This window comes from Trichoplax adhaerens, genomic scaffold (genome assembly GCF_000150275.1).
Source record: "Trichoplax adhaerens TRIADscaffold_4 genomic scaffold, whole genome shotgun sequence".
NCBI classification, from domain to species: Eukaryota; Metazoa; Placozoa; class Uniplacotomia; order Trichoplacea; family Trichoplacidae; genus Trichoplax; species Trichoplax adhaerens.
Genome location: NW_002060946.1, coordinates 6721748 through 6736748, shown reverse-complemented (window position 1 = coordinate 6736748; position 15001 = coordinate 6721748). Strand labels below are relative to the sequence as shown.

The 15001-nt window shown below is 36.4% G+C and overlaps 2 protein-coding genes across 2 annotated transcripts; one reads left to right on the top strand and one right to left on the bottom strand.

The window, feature by feature from the left end:
- Nucleotides 1-3502: 3502 nt before the first annotated feature.
- TRIADDRAFT_23659 (uncharacterized protein) lies at nucleotides 3503-7444 on the top strand (the record flags this gene model as incomplete). The annotated part of the gene is made up of 4 exons (XM_002112145.1): nucleotides 3503-3743; nucleotides 4671-4954; nucleotides 7093-7163; nucleotides 7240-7444. 4 exons carry the CDS (start codon nucleotides 3503-3505, stop codon nucleotides 7442-7444), a joined length of 801 nt encoding a protein of 266 aa, XP_002112181.1.
- A 2296-nt stretch (nucleotides 7445-9740) lies between these two features.
- On the bottom strand, nucleotides 9741-14220 carry TRIADDRAFT_24350 (uncharacterized protein; the record flags this gene model as incomplete). The annotated part of the gene is made up of 11 exons (XM_002111647.1): nucleotides 9741-10138; nucleotides 10343-10439; nucleotides 10576-10683; nucleotides 10869-10995; nucleotides 11348-11495; nucleotides 11743-11832; nucleotides 11945-12008; nucleotides 12752-13030; nucleotides 13493-13639; nucleotides 13791-13856; nucleotides 13963-14220. Coding segments are annotated over 11 exons (1782 nt in total), but the record flags the coding sequence as incomplete, so codon positions are not given.
- Nucleotides 14221-15001: the final 781 nt, after the last annotated feature.

Genomic DNA, 15001 nt, shown 5'->3' with positions numbered 1-15001 from the left:
ATACAGAAACGACGTGTAATATGTTGTAATGACATTAAGCATGTTGTAGCTATGGTGTGATTTCTATCGAAATCCCTCCTGTTGTTGTAGCCGATTGCAATAAAGCCTAATTTTGATCTTCAATCCTCTCCGCTATTTTCCGCATCGCGTTTGATCGTTGTAGCATTTAGCTTTGGATCCACTTGATGATCTATTCAATTGTGCTCTACCATGGACTGCAGTGTGCGATCATTCCAAGGGTGCTTAATAGTTAGGGCTTTACCTATGGAGTATATTGTATTAGAGGCTGGACAAAATCAATTGCATACGGGGTTTTGGCAACTACTGTCCCTACTAATTATGCTATCCAATCTCTGTCCATTGATAATACTTTGCAGGCATTGGACTGCATTGCGCGATGATTCCATTGGTGCTCATTGTATAACCTTAATATATTGAATCCATGGAGTATATTGTATTAGAAGATGGACAAAATCAATTGCATACGGGGTTTTGGCTCACCTTGACTGCAACTACTGTCCCTGCTAATTATGCTATCCGTTCTCCGTCCATTGGTGATATTTTGCAGGCATTGGACTGCGCTGTGCGATTATTCCATTGATGCTCATTGTCAGACCTTAATAGATGGAGTATATTGTACTAGAATATAGACAAAATCAATGCAATACAGGGTTTTGGCTGATCTTGACTGTATCTACTGTCCCTGCTAATTATGCTATCCGTTCTCAGTCCATTGGTGATACTTTGCAGGCATTGGACTGCATTGCGCGATTATTCCATTGGTGCTCATTGTATGACCTTAAAATATTGAATCCATGGAGTATATTGTATTAGAAAATAGACAAAATCAATTCCATACGGGGTTTTGGCTCACCTTGACTGCAACTACTGTCCCTGCTAATTATGCTATCCGTTCTCCGTCCATTGGTGATATTTTGCAGGCATTGGACTGCACTGTGCGATTATTCCATTGATGTTAATTGCTAGGGCTTTATCTATGGAGTATATGGTATTAGAATATGGACAAAATCAATGCAATACAGGGTTTTGGCTCATCTTGACTGCATCTACTGTCCCTGCTAATTATGCTATCCGTTCTCCGTCCATTGGTGATATTTTGCAGGCATTGGACTGCGCTGTGCGATTATTCCATTGATGCTCATTGTATGACCTTAATAGATGGAGTATATTGGACTAGAATATGGACAAAATCAATTCAATACAGGATTTTGGCTCATCTTGATTGCATCTACTGTCCTTGCTAATTATGCTATCCGTTCTCCGTCCATTGGTGATACTTTGCAGGCACTGGACTGCATTGGGCGATTATTCCATTGGTGCTCATTGTATGACCTTAAAATATTGAATCTATGGAGTATATTGTATTAGAAGATGGACAAAATCAATTTCATACGGGGTTTTGGCTCATCTTGACTGCATCTACTGTCACTGTGCGATCATTCCATAGGTGCTGATTGCATGATCTTCATTAATCTATGGAATAGATTGATTGGTAATAGAATATGGACAAAGTCAATGAATTCAATGCAGGATTTTGCTTCATTTTGACTGCATATACAGTACTGGCCAGCAGCAACTCTGAACCATGATATTGCTCATTGATCACCCATGGCGTTACTGTTCACAATTGCACCGTAGTTGGGACAATCCAATGCACTAAAGCTACTCGACTCAGTCAGTCGACTATACTGTACTGTAGTGCATGTCAAGACTCTACTCCGAGGACAAAGTCGATGTTTTTCCTGCTTGCTGGAGAGACTAGTAAGTTTATAACAAAAAAGGGAAGTAAGAATACTTGGCTCAAACTATCGTATTGATTAATGAAGTTGAAGGAGTGATAAGTTTTCTTTGAACGCGGCACCAGTTTATGAAAAGTTGCTGAAGCATAGCTGCAAGTCTGCAACTATCGTTACAGTACTGTAGTATGTGTAGAATTGCACCGTAGTTGGATAATCCAGTGCACTAAAGCTACTCGACTATACTGTAGTGCATGTCAAGACTCTACTCCCAAGACAAAGTCAATGTTTTTACTGCTTGCTGGAGAGACTAGTAAGTTTATAACAAAAAAGGGAAGTAAGAATACTTGGCTCAAACTATCGTATTGATTAATGAAGTTGAAGGAGTGATAAGTTTTCTTTGAACGCGGTACCAGTTTATGAAAAGTTGCTGAAGCATAGCTGCAAGTCTGCAACTATCGTTACTGTACAGTACAGTAGTATGTGTAGAATTGCACCGCAGTTGGATAATCCAGTGCAGTAAAGCTACTCGACTACACTGTAGTGCATGTCAAGACTCTACTCCCAAGACAAAGTCAATGTTTTTCCTGCTTGCTGGAGAGACTAGCAAGTTTATAACATAAAAGGAAAGTAAGAATACTTGGCTCAAACTATCATATTAATGAATAAAGTAAAGTTAAAGTAGGCACAAGTTTTCTTTGAACGCGCCAGTTTATGAAAAGTTGTTGAAGCATAGCTGCAACTATCGTTACTGTAGTACAATTGCACCGTAGTTGGATAATCCAATGTTTTTCCTGCTTGCTGGAGAGACTAGCAAGTTTATAACATAAAAGGAAAGTAAGAATACTTGGCTCAAACTATCATATTAATGAATAAAGTAAAGTTAAAGTAGGCACAAGTTTTCTTTGAACGCGCCAGTTTCTGAAAAGTTGTTGAAGCATAGCTGCAACTATCGTTACTGTAGTACAATTGCACCGTAGTTGGATAATCCAATGTTTTTCCTGCTTGCTGGAGAGACTAGCAAGTTTATAACATAAAAGGAAAGTAAGAATACTTGGCTCAAACTATCATATTAATTAATGAATAAAGTTAAAGTAGGCACAAATTTTCTTTGAACCCGCCAGCCGGTGAAAAGTTGTTGAAGCATAGCTGCACCTATCGTACCGATTGGTACCGATTGGTTCCGTTTAGGCTAGTTCCGATACGGTACGGTACCGTGGATCGTCTACGTAGTACAGTACACAGTACTGTACAGTAGAGATCCTTGCAGACTGTAGTACAGTACTTGAACGATTTGTACTGTACAATACTGTCCTGTGGCAGTCCCGGTACGGTACGGCACGGTACGGTTCAGTCGAGTCATTGTTGATCACATGATCTTTGACCTCGACAGCACAAATTGGCTTGTACTGTTGAGTATGGAAGCAATCCATGTCGTCCACTGTATTGTTTTGTATGAACGCTACGTAGCGTATGGGGGAGTAGAGAGCAGGGGTTGTTCAGAAACAGCCAGCTCTTGCTTTTCGCGTCTAGTCATACCCAAACAATACCAAGCAACCTATAGAAAAGCATGGTAGCCCAAGTTAAGCGGCCAAATGCTTGTTGTTGACGTCACAACTGGCCAACGCTAGTCTGCCATTTTCCAACTTTTTTCTTGCTGCTAGTCGACTTATTTTGGCTATCATCCTGCTATCCAAGCCATCCTTTGGGTTTATCGACTGCAAATTAATCCAAACGGAGCAATTATGACTCGTGTCTATGTTGGTCGATTGAGTTATCGTGCTCGTGAACGCGATGTTGAGCATTTCTTTCGAGGATTTGGTAAAATACGCGAAGTAACATTGAAAAATGGTTTCGGTTTCGTCGAATTTGATGATCCTCGCGATGCTGAAGATGCTATTTATGAACTCAATAATCGTGATCTAATGGGTGAAAGAGTTATCGTGGAATTTGCTAAAGGAACTCGATATGATGACCGCCGAGGAGGTGGAGGAGGTGGAGGAAGTAGCTCCGGCAATCGTCGCTCCGGTGGCGGCGGTGGCGGTGGAAGTAGTGGTGGCAATGGAGGTGGAAGGTACTACCATAGTTGTAGCAACGCTTTCATCCTGTAGTCTTTGTCTTGGGTTTTTTTTTCCTCCCTCCCTCTCTCTTACAACATTCTTCAACAAACTGGATAGATAGAATAGGATAGCAACAGAATCCACTACAAATCATACCCATTTCAAACGAGTTTAGCCACAAACACTTGCTTACTACTTTCAATCATCGACCATGGAAAGGCTCGAGTTGTTCAAAGCTCGGTCATCCAAGCATTTCTATGGAGAAATTCCATCCAATTTTCCCCCCTTTTCCATCCATACTTTAGTAATAATCATTGTATTTTACACTACTATCACGTATTCAACGATTGCCTACCAGTCAGATAGTCATCACCGAACGACGATAGTTATTTTCATCATTGCCTCTGTATGTAAAGTACGATAAATCCAGTATCCAAGTGCTACATCCATGTCGGAAAACCGTCTCGATCAAGAAAGAGTCCTAGTTGGAATCAATCGATTATAATACAGTACAGTCAGTAAGAAAGTATCCAAATCCTTCAAAACCTCTTTATCATTAGTCAGGAATGCGCTAGGTTAAAGCAAAATCCAATACAGTCTACGTCAATATGAAAAAAAGGCATTTTTCACCAGTCCAAAATAGTGAAAAGACATAGCACAAGTGCTCGTATTGAATTTGCCTTTCTATTTCATCAAAGGAAAGCGATGAAAACAGTTTGCACAGTGCAAGAAAAGTGGCCCGTACAATGCTAGTGTTAATCGCCTTACAACTGATCAAGGATACAAATTACTTGTACAATTAGCAATGAAGAATCTAGCTCAATAAGTTGCCTTCTTCAATGACTATGGATAGCATATCCTTTGATAACACCTTCTTATTTGCTCTTTAGACCTCGTTTTGGCCGTCCTCGTAATACTGAATGGCGTTTAGTCATCAACAATTTATCAAGCCGAGCTACCTGGCGCGATATTAAAGATTACATGCGTCAAGCTGGCGACGTAACTTTTGCTGATGCTCACAAACAATTAGGTGAAGGACGAGGAGTAGTCGATTTCGCAACGTATGACGACATGAAAGATGCCTTAAAACGCCTGGATGGTACCGAATTATGCGGCAGAAAAGTTCGATTGACAGAGGTAGAACGGTGATACGGACCATTAACTTAACCATAGTAATGGTGCCCTCAAAAAATACATCATTTCAATGCTTTTCATTATCCTTCTTGTAGACATGTTCTATATAATCAATCACCATGACATTTTAATTTGGGCAATGAATGCCTACTTTATGCGCGTTACTGTGATGAATACTTTTGAACCTCATTTTGGGTCACTCGATTGGCGAGATACACTTAGTTTGCAGTATTTTCTACTGTTAGAGCAATGATGAAGCATTTTGGTAGTTCATTACTCCAGTGGCATTCTTGCTAGTTTGTAGACAGTCGATAGAAGTCACAATGTTCAAAAAAAGTGTTGATGACCCCAACAATTACTATACTCCAAAATGCAGTGCGTATTTCTGTTATCCATTCTACAGTAGTATCTGTACGGTAGGATTATTCTCCTTCGCTATTCAAGTTGTTGTCGTCGTATCTCCGTTATACAATACTCATACAATCCTGTACAAGATTACAGAAAAGAATTCTCCTTTTCCATCAACATTGATAACTTGAAATAGCGACCAAACCAATCGCCCTGGGTATTGTTGCCATGGTTAACATTGCACATCGTCGCCAAAAGCTAGTCTTGTAATAGAGTAGTACATATCGATCATGTTATATCAATTCCTTGAATAACGCATCGCCATAACTTCATCCTTGATGGCCAAATGGACTGACTGATGATATTAACCACTGGATGCAGTAGTCTACAATTGATTGAATGGCCATTGAACAAAATTTGGGTGAATGTCTGATCTTGAATTGGTGCATGAAAACATTGCTGGTAATTGACCAGAAAAAAATACCTTCACATTGAGATGGCAACCAATTGACTAACACTGGATGTACAAAAATAATGACAATTAATACCCGCCAATATGGTGATTCTTACCCAAGATAAATCCATTTAAAATCAATTGGGAGAAAGATCAAACTGGATAAGCCTATTTTTTTTAGTAAAACTTCAGTACCTAGTGTAGCAGTTTGTAAATATAAATATAACTGACTTTTGGAGTATATAATGTAAGATACTAATCGACTGATTTTCACGTTTGCAGTTATTTGGTGGTGACGAATTTATTGGCGTGATAAAATTGTCATGACATGTATTGCTTAACAAAGATATGGCAGTGTTGATTGAGCAAGCTTCTTTTAAATCTTGCCAATTTGTGAAAGTTGGGCAACTGCCATAGTCCAATTTTTTTGAACTGATTATCGTGTCATGGCTAGATGATGCATCAGTGAGCGATTTCTTGAACTGCACAGTACATCTACTTAGATTACTAAGACGCTGCCTTTGCAATATCGTGCTATATTTTTGGCGCTATTAAAACGGTCTGCTTTATAATAGACTATGTAAGAAAATTCCAACTTCCGTTTTTACTAGATGTAAAAATTACCTTAACGTATTTTTGTGATCGTATAGAATACAGAGTTGACAGTCAAACTCATACAACCACGTTGGTGGCCATGAACGACATGTCCTCCACGATCATATCGTAAAAAATGCATGCTTGGTGGTGGTATTACTTATCGTTCAGCAGTATTGGGGACCCCTATTGCATATCTCGCCATCGCAGGATTGCTCATTAGCGTAGCAATGTAGTCAAAGAGACATTTGGTTCCGAGTTGATATCACACTTCCATTAAGTAGCACTTCTAGTTGCTAGTTGATTGGTATGGTGTTGAGTGGCTAATGCGTTCGTTATCTTGTAAAACTAAAATAGATGGCCAATACTAGATACGAAATTTGGTTATTTTGGTGGGCTCGCTTAATAAGCTTTAACACGTACCATGACTAGTTACTGACTTGCATACCTGCTGTATCTGTCTTGTTTTGGTTAACACTTTGCTTGCCGTTGTAGTTGGTCCTAGTGGCATCATTTTCTGTAGATAAAACGTTTACACGGTATCATGTATTGGTATAAACCAATCGTTATACTGGATTACTTCCGACAATCTAATCGTACCATACTTCAAACTGGTTGTATACATCGCATAAATTATGCTATGATTATGATATGACCATTTTTGATTGGGCTGGTAACATGCGTATTCAGTATAGTGTGATGTAAAATTGAATTCATTGCTAAATATGTTGTTTAATCATTTAAGGATCGTCGACGATCACGCTCACGCTCGCGCTCGCGCTCACCACGAAGAAGATCAGCGTCTCCTCGTCACCGGTAAATTGTACACTGTTTATCTTCAGTATGATTGTAGACATGCAATAACGAGTATCTTACCGATTTTGTTAATCAGATCACGCTCCCGTCAGCGTTATAGCAATTCTCGCTCACGCAGTCCACGCAGACACTCTCGTTCTCGTAGCCCACGAAGATCTTATTCTCCCAGGCGTTCTCCCAGTCCAAGAAAGGGAGGATCACGTTATAGTCCACGCAGATCGGCATCTCGATCTCCGATACAGTCTGCATCAAGATCGCGCTCTTTATCTCCTGACAATTGATCTTGATGGTAAGTTAACTAAACTAGACTTAGGTTGGTATTACCCTAGGAACGATCATGTCTCGGTAGAACTATTGCGTTATCTGACAAATAGTTGCAACGTTATGCAACATTGTAGAGCACCTTATACTGCTCAGAAATGGGAAGTATTGATATATTTAGGAAAGTCAATGAAAATTAGACAATGGATAAATTTCGTTGCTTTTATTCTTCACAATTTGCATAGATGGTCAACCATAATTATATTATTATCCTTGTAATTCGTTCAACTAGTGATACATTTTAATTTGGAAACAACTGTATGTATAGAGTATTAGTTGATCGAGATATAATATCAAGAAATAATACTCCTTTATTGTCAAAAATTTGTGATAAACTTCCATAATTGCAGAGAAAATAAAAAGAATTTTACTGTGGTGGATGTAATCAATGAATTCAATTATTGCGAGTAACCGAACAAAAATTTCTACTTATCTGGCGTTATATTACGTCCATAATGCACAGTAGCCCCCCTGTAACTTACAATAATGCTAAATCTACGCCATTCATCTACTATAGCACCGAATCATGTTTAGCCTACGTTTAAGCTAATGCAACATAGCTAAAACATCACTTGATGGGAATATATCAAATTACACTATGCATGCAAGCAGTCATTTTGCAAGTGATGTAGTAATGATTGTTGGTTAAGGAGATGCATAAAATTGAAGTTCAACTCTGTTAGTGTGAATAATTAATTACTTTTAAGTATTGCTAGTAGTAGCAGTCTGCTCAACATTTTCAATCTTGACTCTTCTTTTGTTCATCTTCCTGGTACAACTGCAATTCTCGTTGCATGAACATAATTTGATTTTCTTTCTGTAATTACATTAATTTTGTGAAGATAGTAGCATTGCCATCATTTCCGCTTACCAAGAGAGTAGCCGGATTAATAAAGTAAATGATTATTTTATTTTACTGCTTTCTAGGAAACAGAAAGTTGCTAAGATTATATCAATTATGCACATAGAATGTAGTACATACCTCGATAAATAACTTTTTTAGTTTCGCATTTTCGATGTTAACGTCAACAACGTTAGAACCCTGCGAGACGGAAACGCCGCCATCCTTCTGGCTATGCGTCGATAGCGATCGTTTCATACTATTTCTGAGACTAGCACCACCACGTTTTTTACTCTTAGACAACCTTGTTACCTATTAATAATGAAAGTGAATAACTTTGTAGCTATTTCATGTTTAGCAGAGAAAATGGTCAAAATACTCAATGAATCCATTAGTCAACCGCGCAAATCGAAAAATAGAGAAAGTACCCATAATATAATCTACTCGAAATGATGCGCTTTTATGCAAGCACCAAACATGGAGATAATTTTAATCTTTATATATCACGGAAGGGCCATTGCAACGATACTGTATGTATTCAAATAAGTATTTAACGTATAGGCTATCATGCCATCTAAGATAATCAATGACAGTTGTAACTTTCTCACCATCAAAGCAACACTTATATCATTTCTGACTAAATATCTAAGTAGAAGATATCAAATCAGTAGCCAACCTGCAATACGCTAGTAACTTCTCCCATTAAGTTAAGTTATCAATTTGATTTTAGCTATTTCTGATTGAACATCCAAGTAGAGATATTCAATCAGTACACGAATAGCTAGCTTGCAACAGACTAACAGCTTTTTAGATTAAGGTAAATTGTCCATTCGTCGCTACTATTTAACATTTCCTCAATTGCCAGTTTATGTGTAACAGTAATTCAAGTTATTGAAAATCAAATTACATATACTGCATATCAATTTCTAGCATAAATGATACGCAATTTCACAACAGCATGTTAAATTTATCTCAAGACCAGATCTGAGAAAGTTAAACGAGTTATGCTGTAATTATAACTGAGCTGGCTTCTCCATGTACAATAAATACGCATAATTTCTTGTTATCACGCGTATGTTAATGTAATCGGCGAAGTTCTATCGAATGAAGTATATTAACTGGTGCTCTTCTTTAATCCTAATCATCTATCAGAATAACAACTACTATACTGTACATCGTATCTAAAGGGTTCCATGATTTATTTACTTGACTGAATTATTAAGAAATAGCGTTCAAATTACCAATCCAACGCGAGCACAAAATGTCAACATTATCATTGAAGACTAAACTATCAAAGATATATCGACTGACAATAATTTATAACCTACAGTATACCGGTATACCTTTCATATACTTGTAGCATATAGCCAAGTATATTATCTTAATATGTCTCTATTTATTCAAGTAAATTTATCCTAATTTACCTTTGGCAGAAAAACCACCAGTAAATTTATGGTGGCGCAAAAAATAATAGCCAAAGCGAAGAATGCATATTGTACATTTGGTAAATGGCCAGTAGTCAAGACTATTGGTGTTATCACTGCACAGGTAGCAGCGACGGCGTAAACGCATAAGCCAATATTTTTGGAATCGTTTAGAGCATTAATAGCAACTTTTCTAGTCTCCCATGCCAGAAAAAGCCCAAACAGTAGCAATAAACCCTTATAACTGACGATAATCGCAATCCAGATTACTTCTCGCTGGCATCTGCAGGTTTTTAGCCTTTCGCGTATAAGAACGTCAGAGTTACCTGGCAAAGGCTGTTCATAAAAAAAATTATCGATTGCAATTCCCTTCGGGTAGATAATCAGTTCTACGATTACAGTCTCTTTTTTTCCTCTACTGATTATACTGTAACTAACGTTGCTCTATTCATAATCATCATTTCATTTCATTTGGACTATGTTATTAGTTTTATAGTAAGATGGCAAAATGAATTGTTGATTTCTATGATTGCAAGTTTTACTACGTGTTTGGAGAAATCTACTCACATAAGGTGGTAGGAATTCATAACCACTTTGTAGAGGATCGATCAGTTCCCATACAAGAAGAACGGTGACATCTATAACAATTAGGACACCAACACGTAGTAATAATTGGCTATCACGAATGGCCTATTATGGAATAGATTGATGCCCTTGTTAGTTGTGAGCGGTATTTTCGAAGAGTAAAATATACGTAAATGAAGACAAGGTATGATTACTGGCTACGGTATTGTAGCCATAAGCGATTACAAGATGATAAACTTACTACTTTCTTCGCTGTCAAGTTAGCAAATATTTTATGAACTCGCCATGTTTTGAAAAACATAGCACCGAAAGCAAATGAAAAGCCAAGACTGATGAGCCAAATACGTGCCTAGGGTAGAAATGAAAATCGTTCATCAACATTTGTCCAATTCTCTTGCAATAGAGTGACAAAGAAGAGAGATCATCCACATATGTGTTAATTCATTTCAATACATAGTAATATGTGCATCAACTCTACTAAAGAAGAAATAACTGTAAATGGATATATGCAGTACACAAAGTATAAATACTTACTTTACATAGGGACTGATACTCCTTCAAAGGTACAAAATCCATACCAAATATTAAAACACCTATATAAGTTGTTACGGAGCCGAGGATAATCAAATTATTCATGTTGGGGCTGGACATTTTAATGAATCTATAATGGTCAAGGACATTGAAATGATAAATAATATTTTCCAGGATAATCATGGAAATAGAAGACGACATGGAATGTTACGATGAAGTGAAAAGATTTCTGGTTATATGAGAAAAGTAAAGTTACCCTATGCGGACTACAAGTAAAAGTTTAAAAATTAGACAAAACACCATGATATAAATTCTTTCTTCAAGTCTAAGGTATTTGACGGGTCAATTATAGCAGTAATTTAACCATAATATTTTCTTAGCCTTAATTTTAATTACACATTTCTTTTAGCCTTTTCTTGTACTCAACTTAAACTTGAACTTGATAACCGAATGAAATATTATAGTTGAAATATACAGCTTACCTTACATGACGATATCGAATGTTGATATTTAGGAAAAAGATGGCCATTGCCACACATGCAATCAAAATTAGTACCACTGAAAAGAAGAGTGGCTGACTAACTTCCTTGTCTTGGATTTGAATATAGACAGAATCGACAGGTTTTGAACCTGAGATGCATAGCCAATTTTTGTATTACCCAATTATACAGTAATTAAAAGCAACAACATCAATTTAGTACGTTAATTTTCTAAATTCTATACACCGAGTTAGGCAGTTATCCAAAAGGTTATTATCAAGAATAAATACGCATCTACTCATGAATTAAAAGCCAACTACTATACAGGATAGGTAGTTTATAACTGTTTTCTATCTACAACCCGCGCAAGTTTAGTTCAATCATTCAATTTGCAATACCGTTATTCGGCCATGTAATTCTACTATCGGGTATTCTTTGCAAGCGATTATCAGTTGGTTCGTACATAGCGATCAGTACAAATCGGCCATCTAATAGAATGGTTATTATAATTATATTGTAAAGCATAAGTGTCGATATCATCAGCAATGGAGCATTCTTATAAAATTTGAATCGAAATGTGTACAGTATATCATTTGGTACCTTGATATTGCTGAATGGTACTGGTCATAATTCGTTCACCTTTTTCTGAAAATTGAACTTTTCCCTAGACGACAGTATAGAAGCAAGGTTAGATGATGGAGGATATATAGGATGCATAAGTTAATCTAACTGCAAAACTTTCTTCCTAGGATTAGCTGTAGAGGATATATAAGATGCGTGGATTACTTTAATAGCACTAATTTCTTTCCGAAATAATTGCAGAGAATATATACAAGATGTGTAGACTAGTTGAGTTGGAAAGGATACACAGAGATTTATAAATTACTCTAAATTTACTAGTTTCTTTGTAAAAACTACAACTCGCCTATAGGCAAAAGTATACAAGTAATATTGTATGGTAAAGTATATGTAGAGATTTATACTGCAGATTACTCTAACTGCATTCATTTTTTTCTTTTTGAAAACTAGCCTCGCCTGTAGATGAAAGTACAGAGGTAACGTTACATGATGATTCTAACTGCACAGATTTTTAAAGGAAAAACTAAACTCGCCTGTTAAGGAAAGTATAGAAACAACATCATAGGATAAAGAGTATAGAAAGATCTTATATAGACTACTCAAACTGTATTTAGTTTTCCTTCTGGAAAATAATCGCGTGTGTAGACGAAAGCATAGAAATAACGTTACAAGTAATGGATACATACAGATTTGTAGAAATTGCTCTAATTACTCTAATTTCCTTGTACACTACTACATTGAAAATATAATATGCTAAAATTAAAATGATAGTAAGCTTTATAACTGATACTTGATAACCAAAAATGAGTCAAATCGAGACAGACTAACCGTAACTCCTAAGAAATTGGTTGCCTTGAGATTATCGTGGATAGTATCTCCTATTAGTGTGTTATTATAATCAAATTGGTAAAGATGAGCGGGAGGCGACTGTCTAGATAACTGTTTTTCTGCTCCATCTAAAGCGAAAGCAATCGTCCAAAAAGCATCCCATGCAAAGCCAGCTGTGTTCCAACCAGAACGGTTATATAACTTGTACGCTTCCTTGTCATAAATACTTTGAAATGTTGAAGCAGACTGAAAAAAATATTCAGTTATAATTGATGAAAACTAAAGTTTGGAATAAAAGGTGATTGGATGTATATTGATACATTTAATATCAAATGATGAGCTGATATTTTCCTAATTTAAGTAATTGGGCTTTCATCTCTTTTGATATAGCTGGTTTAAATTTGTACATGTACTGTCAAGAATCTTATATCAAAAGTCCGACATTCTTTTAATTAATTTAAGATGGAAACTTTCATCTGGTAGTATAGACTTATACACTTGATAATCTTAATTTATAAATTGTGATCATGTGCGAAAGTCTAGCAATCAGATTTAGTAATTTCTGCTTGAAAAGGATCATTTATTATTATTAACTATTTTAAAGATGCATTAATACGTCATAATTGACCTGCTACATGTAATTTTAATTTCTAAAACACATGAAAGTACTCATCAAATGTCATAACTTACCATTCCTGTGCTGGTCATCCTAGTATCACTAATGTTAGCTAGATAGCTAACAGAAAATGCGGTAATATTTCCCATAGCATCTCTCATTTCTTGTGGGCTACATTCGACATTAGGATCTGCAACGCTCCACCAATTATCGCTATACCAACCCATGAAAAACCAGACATGTTTTAACGTCATGAGTCCATTTCTGGTAGCCTAGAGCCAGTGAAACATGTCTATTTATACTGGTAAATTGTTGTACTTATAAATGTAATCCGGTCGAATTAGCGGTAGATTTAGTTCGTCTAATTTTAAGCTAAGGCTTTGAAAAAGGTTATTACGTGGTAAACTACTCTAAAAGACATACTGAACAAACGATTTTTCGAGCTAGATCTTCATAAGAGCTAAGGAGGATTATTCGCGCGTCTTTATTCTTTGAAAAAAATCACATAACGCATGACATATCGATTAATTAACGCATTAATTATTGCAACCTTATCAAATTTTGTTTAATTTGCCTTTATATACTGTATGGAAACAGCTGGATCTTGATCATCAGATATTTGTTCGCTAGCAAGTACAGTAATATTATTGGATTGAAAAGATTCAATCATTTCTTTCATGGATAAGGAGAAAACATCGGCGGTTTGATGAATAGTAGCTACTGTCTTCCATTCGAAATATTTAACGAGGGCCAATCTTGGTGCATTGAAGGATGACTCACTGGGATACAGACGATAAAATGATGAGTACTTATTGCGATCTGATAGTGCGGGCGATGAAGCAGCGTAGGAAACCTAAATCAATTTTTATTACAGAAAAGAAAGATTTTATGCTAAATTACGCGTAGATCTTGAAGTTAATGTAGTGGTACCCAATTCTAATATTCATGTTATAGTGATTATCGATGAGTTCGAATGACTAAAAGTTGAAAGCATCCAATACCATTGCTAACCTGAGCTAGGTTGTACAATTTAGCAGTTTCAGCAACAGGCCGTGCGACCGGTGAGCATCCAGGTCCAAAGATAATGGTGGTTTTATTTTTAGCGTACAAAAAATCGTACAATATTTTGGTTCCTATACCCGGATCGCACTATATTTCACGATTATATTAAATAGGTGAGTGCTGCAGTTACAACGGATTGAAAAGTAAGCGTAAATATAGTACCGTACTTGGCGGTAAACTATAACAGAATATTGATGGTTTTCATTTTTGTGTGGACATGAGCTATTTAATGCACTGTGTTATGGAGTTACTTTACAAGACAGTATAGTATGTCCTTTCCATTAAATATTTGAAATAATTCCCTTGCAAGCTTATTCCTTGATGACAATAATGAAATAGCGTTACTGTATTCAATCTTATGAAAAAGATATTGTGCGGTTAATTTTTTCTCAAGGTATCTCAGGAGATGTAGCTTAATAATATATGAAAAATTTAAAATCATCTTCTAAATATGTGAATAAAGCCGATTAATACTAACTTCAGTATTTTGATACTTTGATTCCAATATATATCCTGGTAGTATGGAATTATTACCATTAATATCTTTTAAGGCCATATTTAAAGCAGGCACC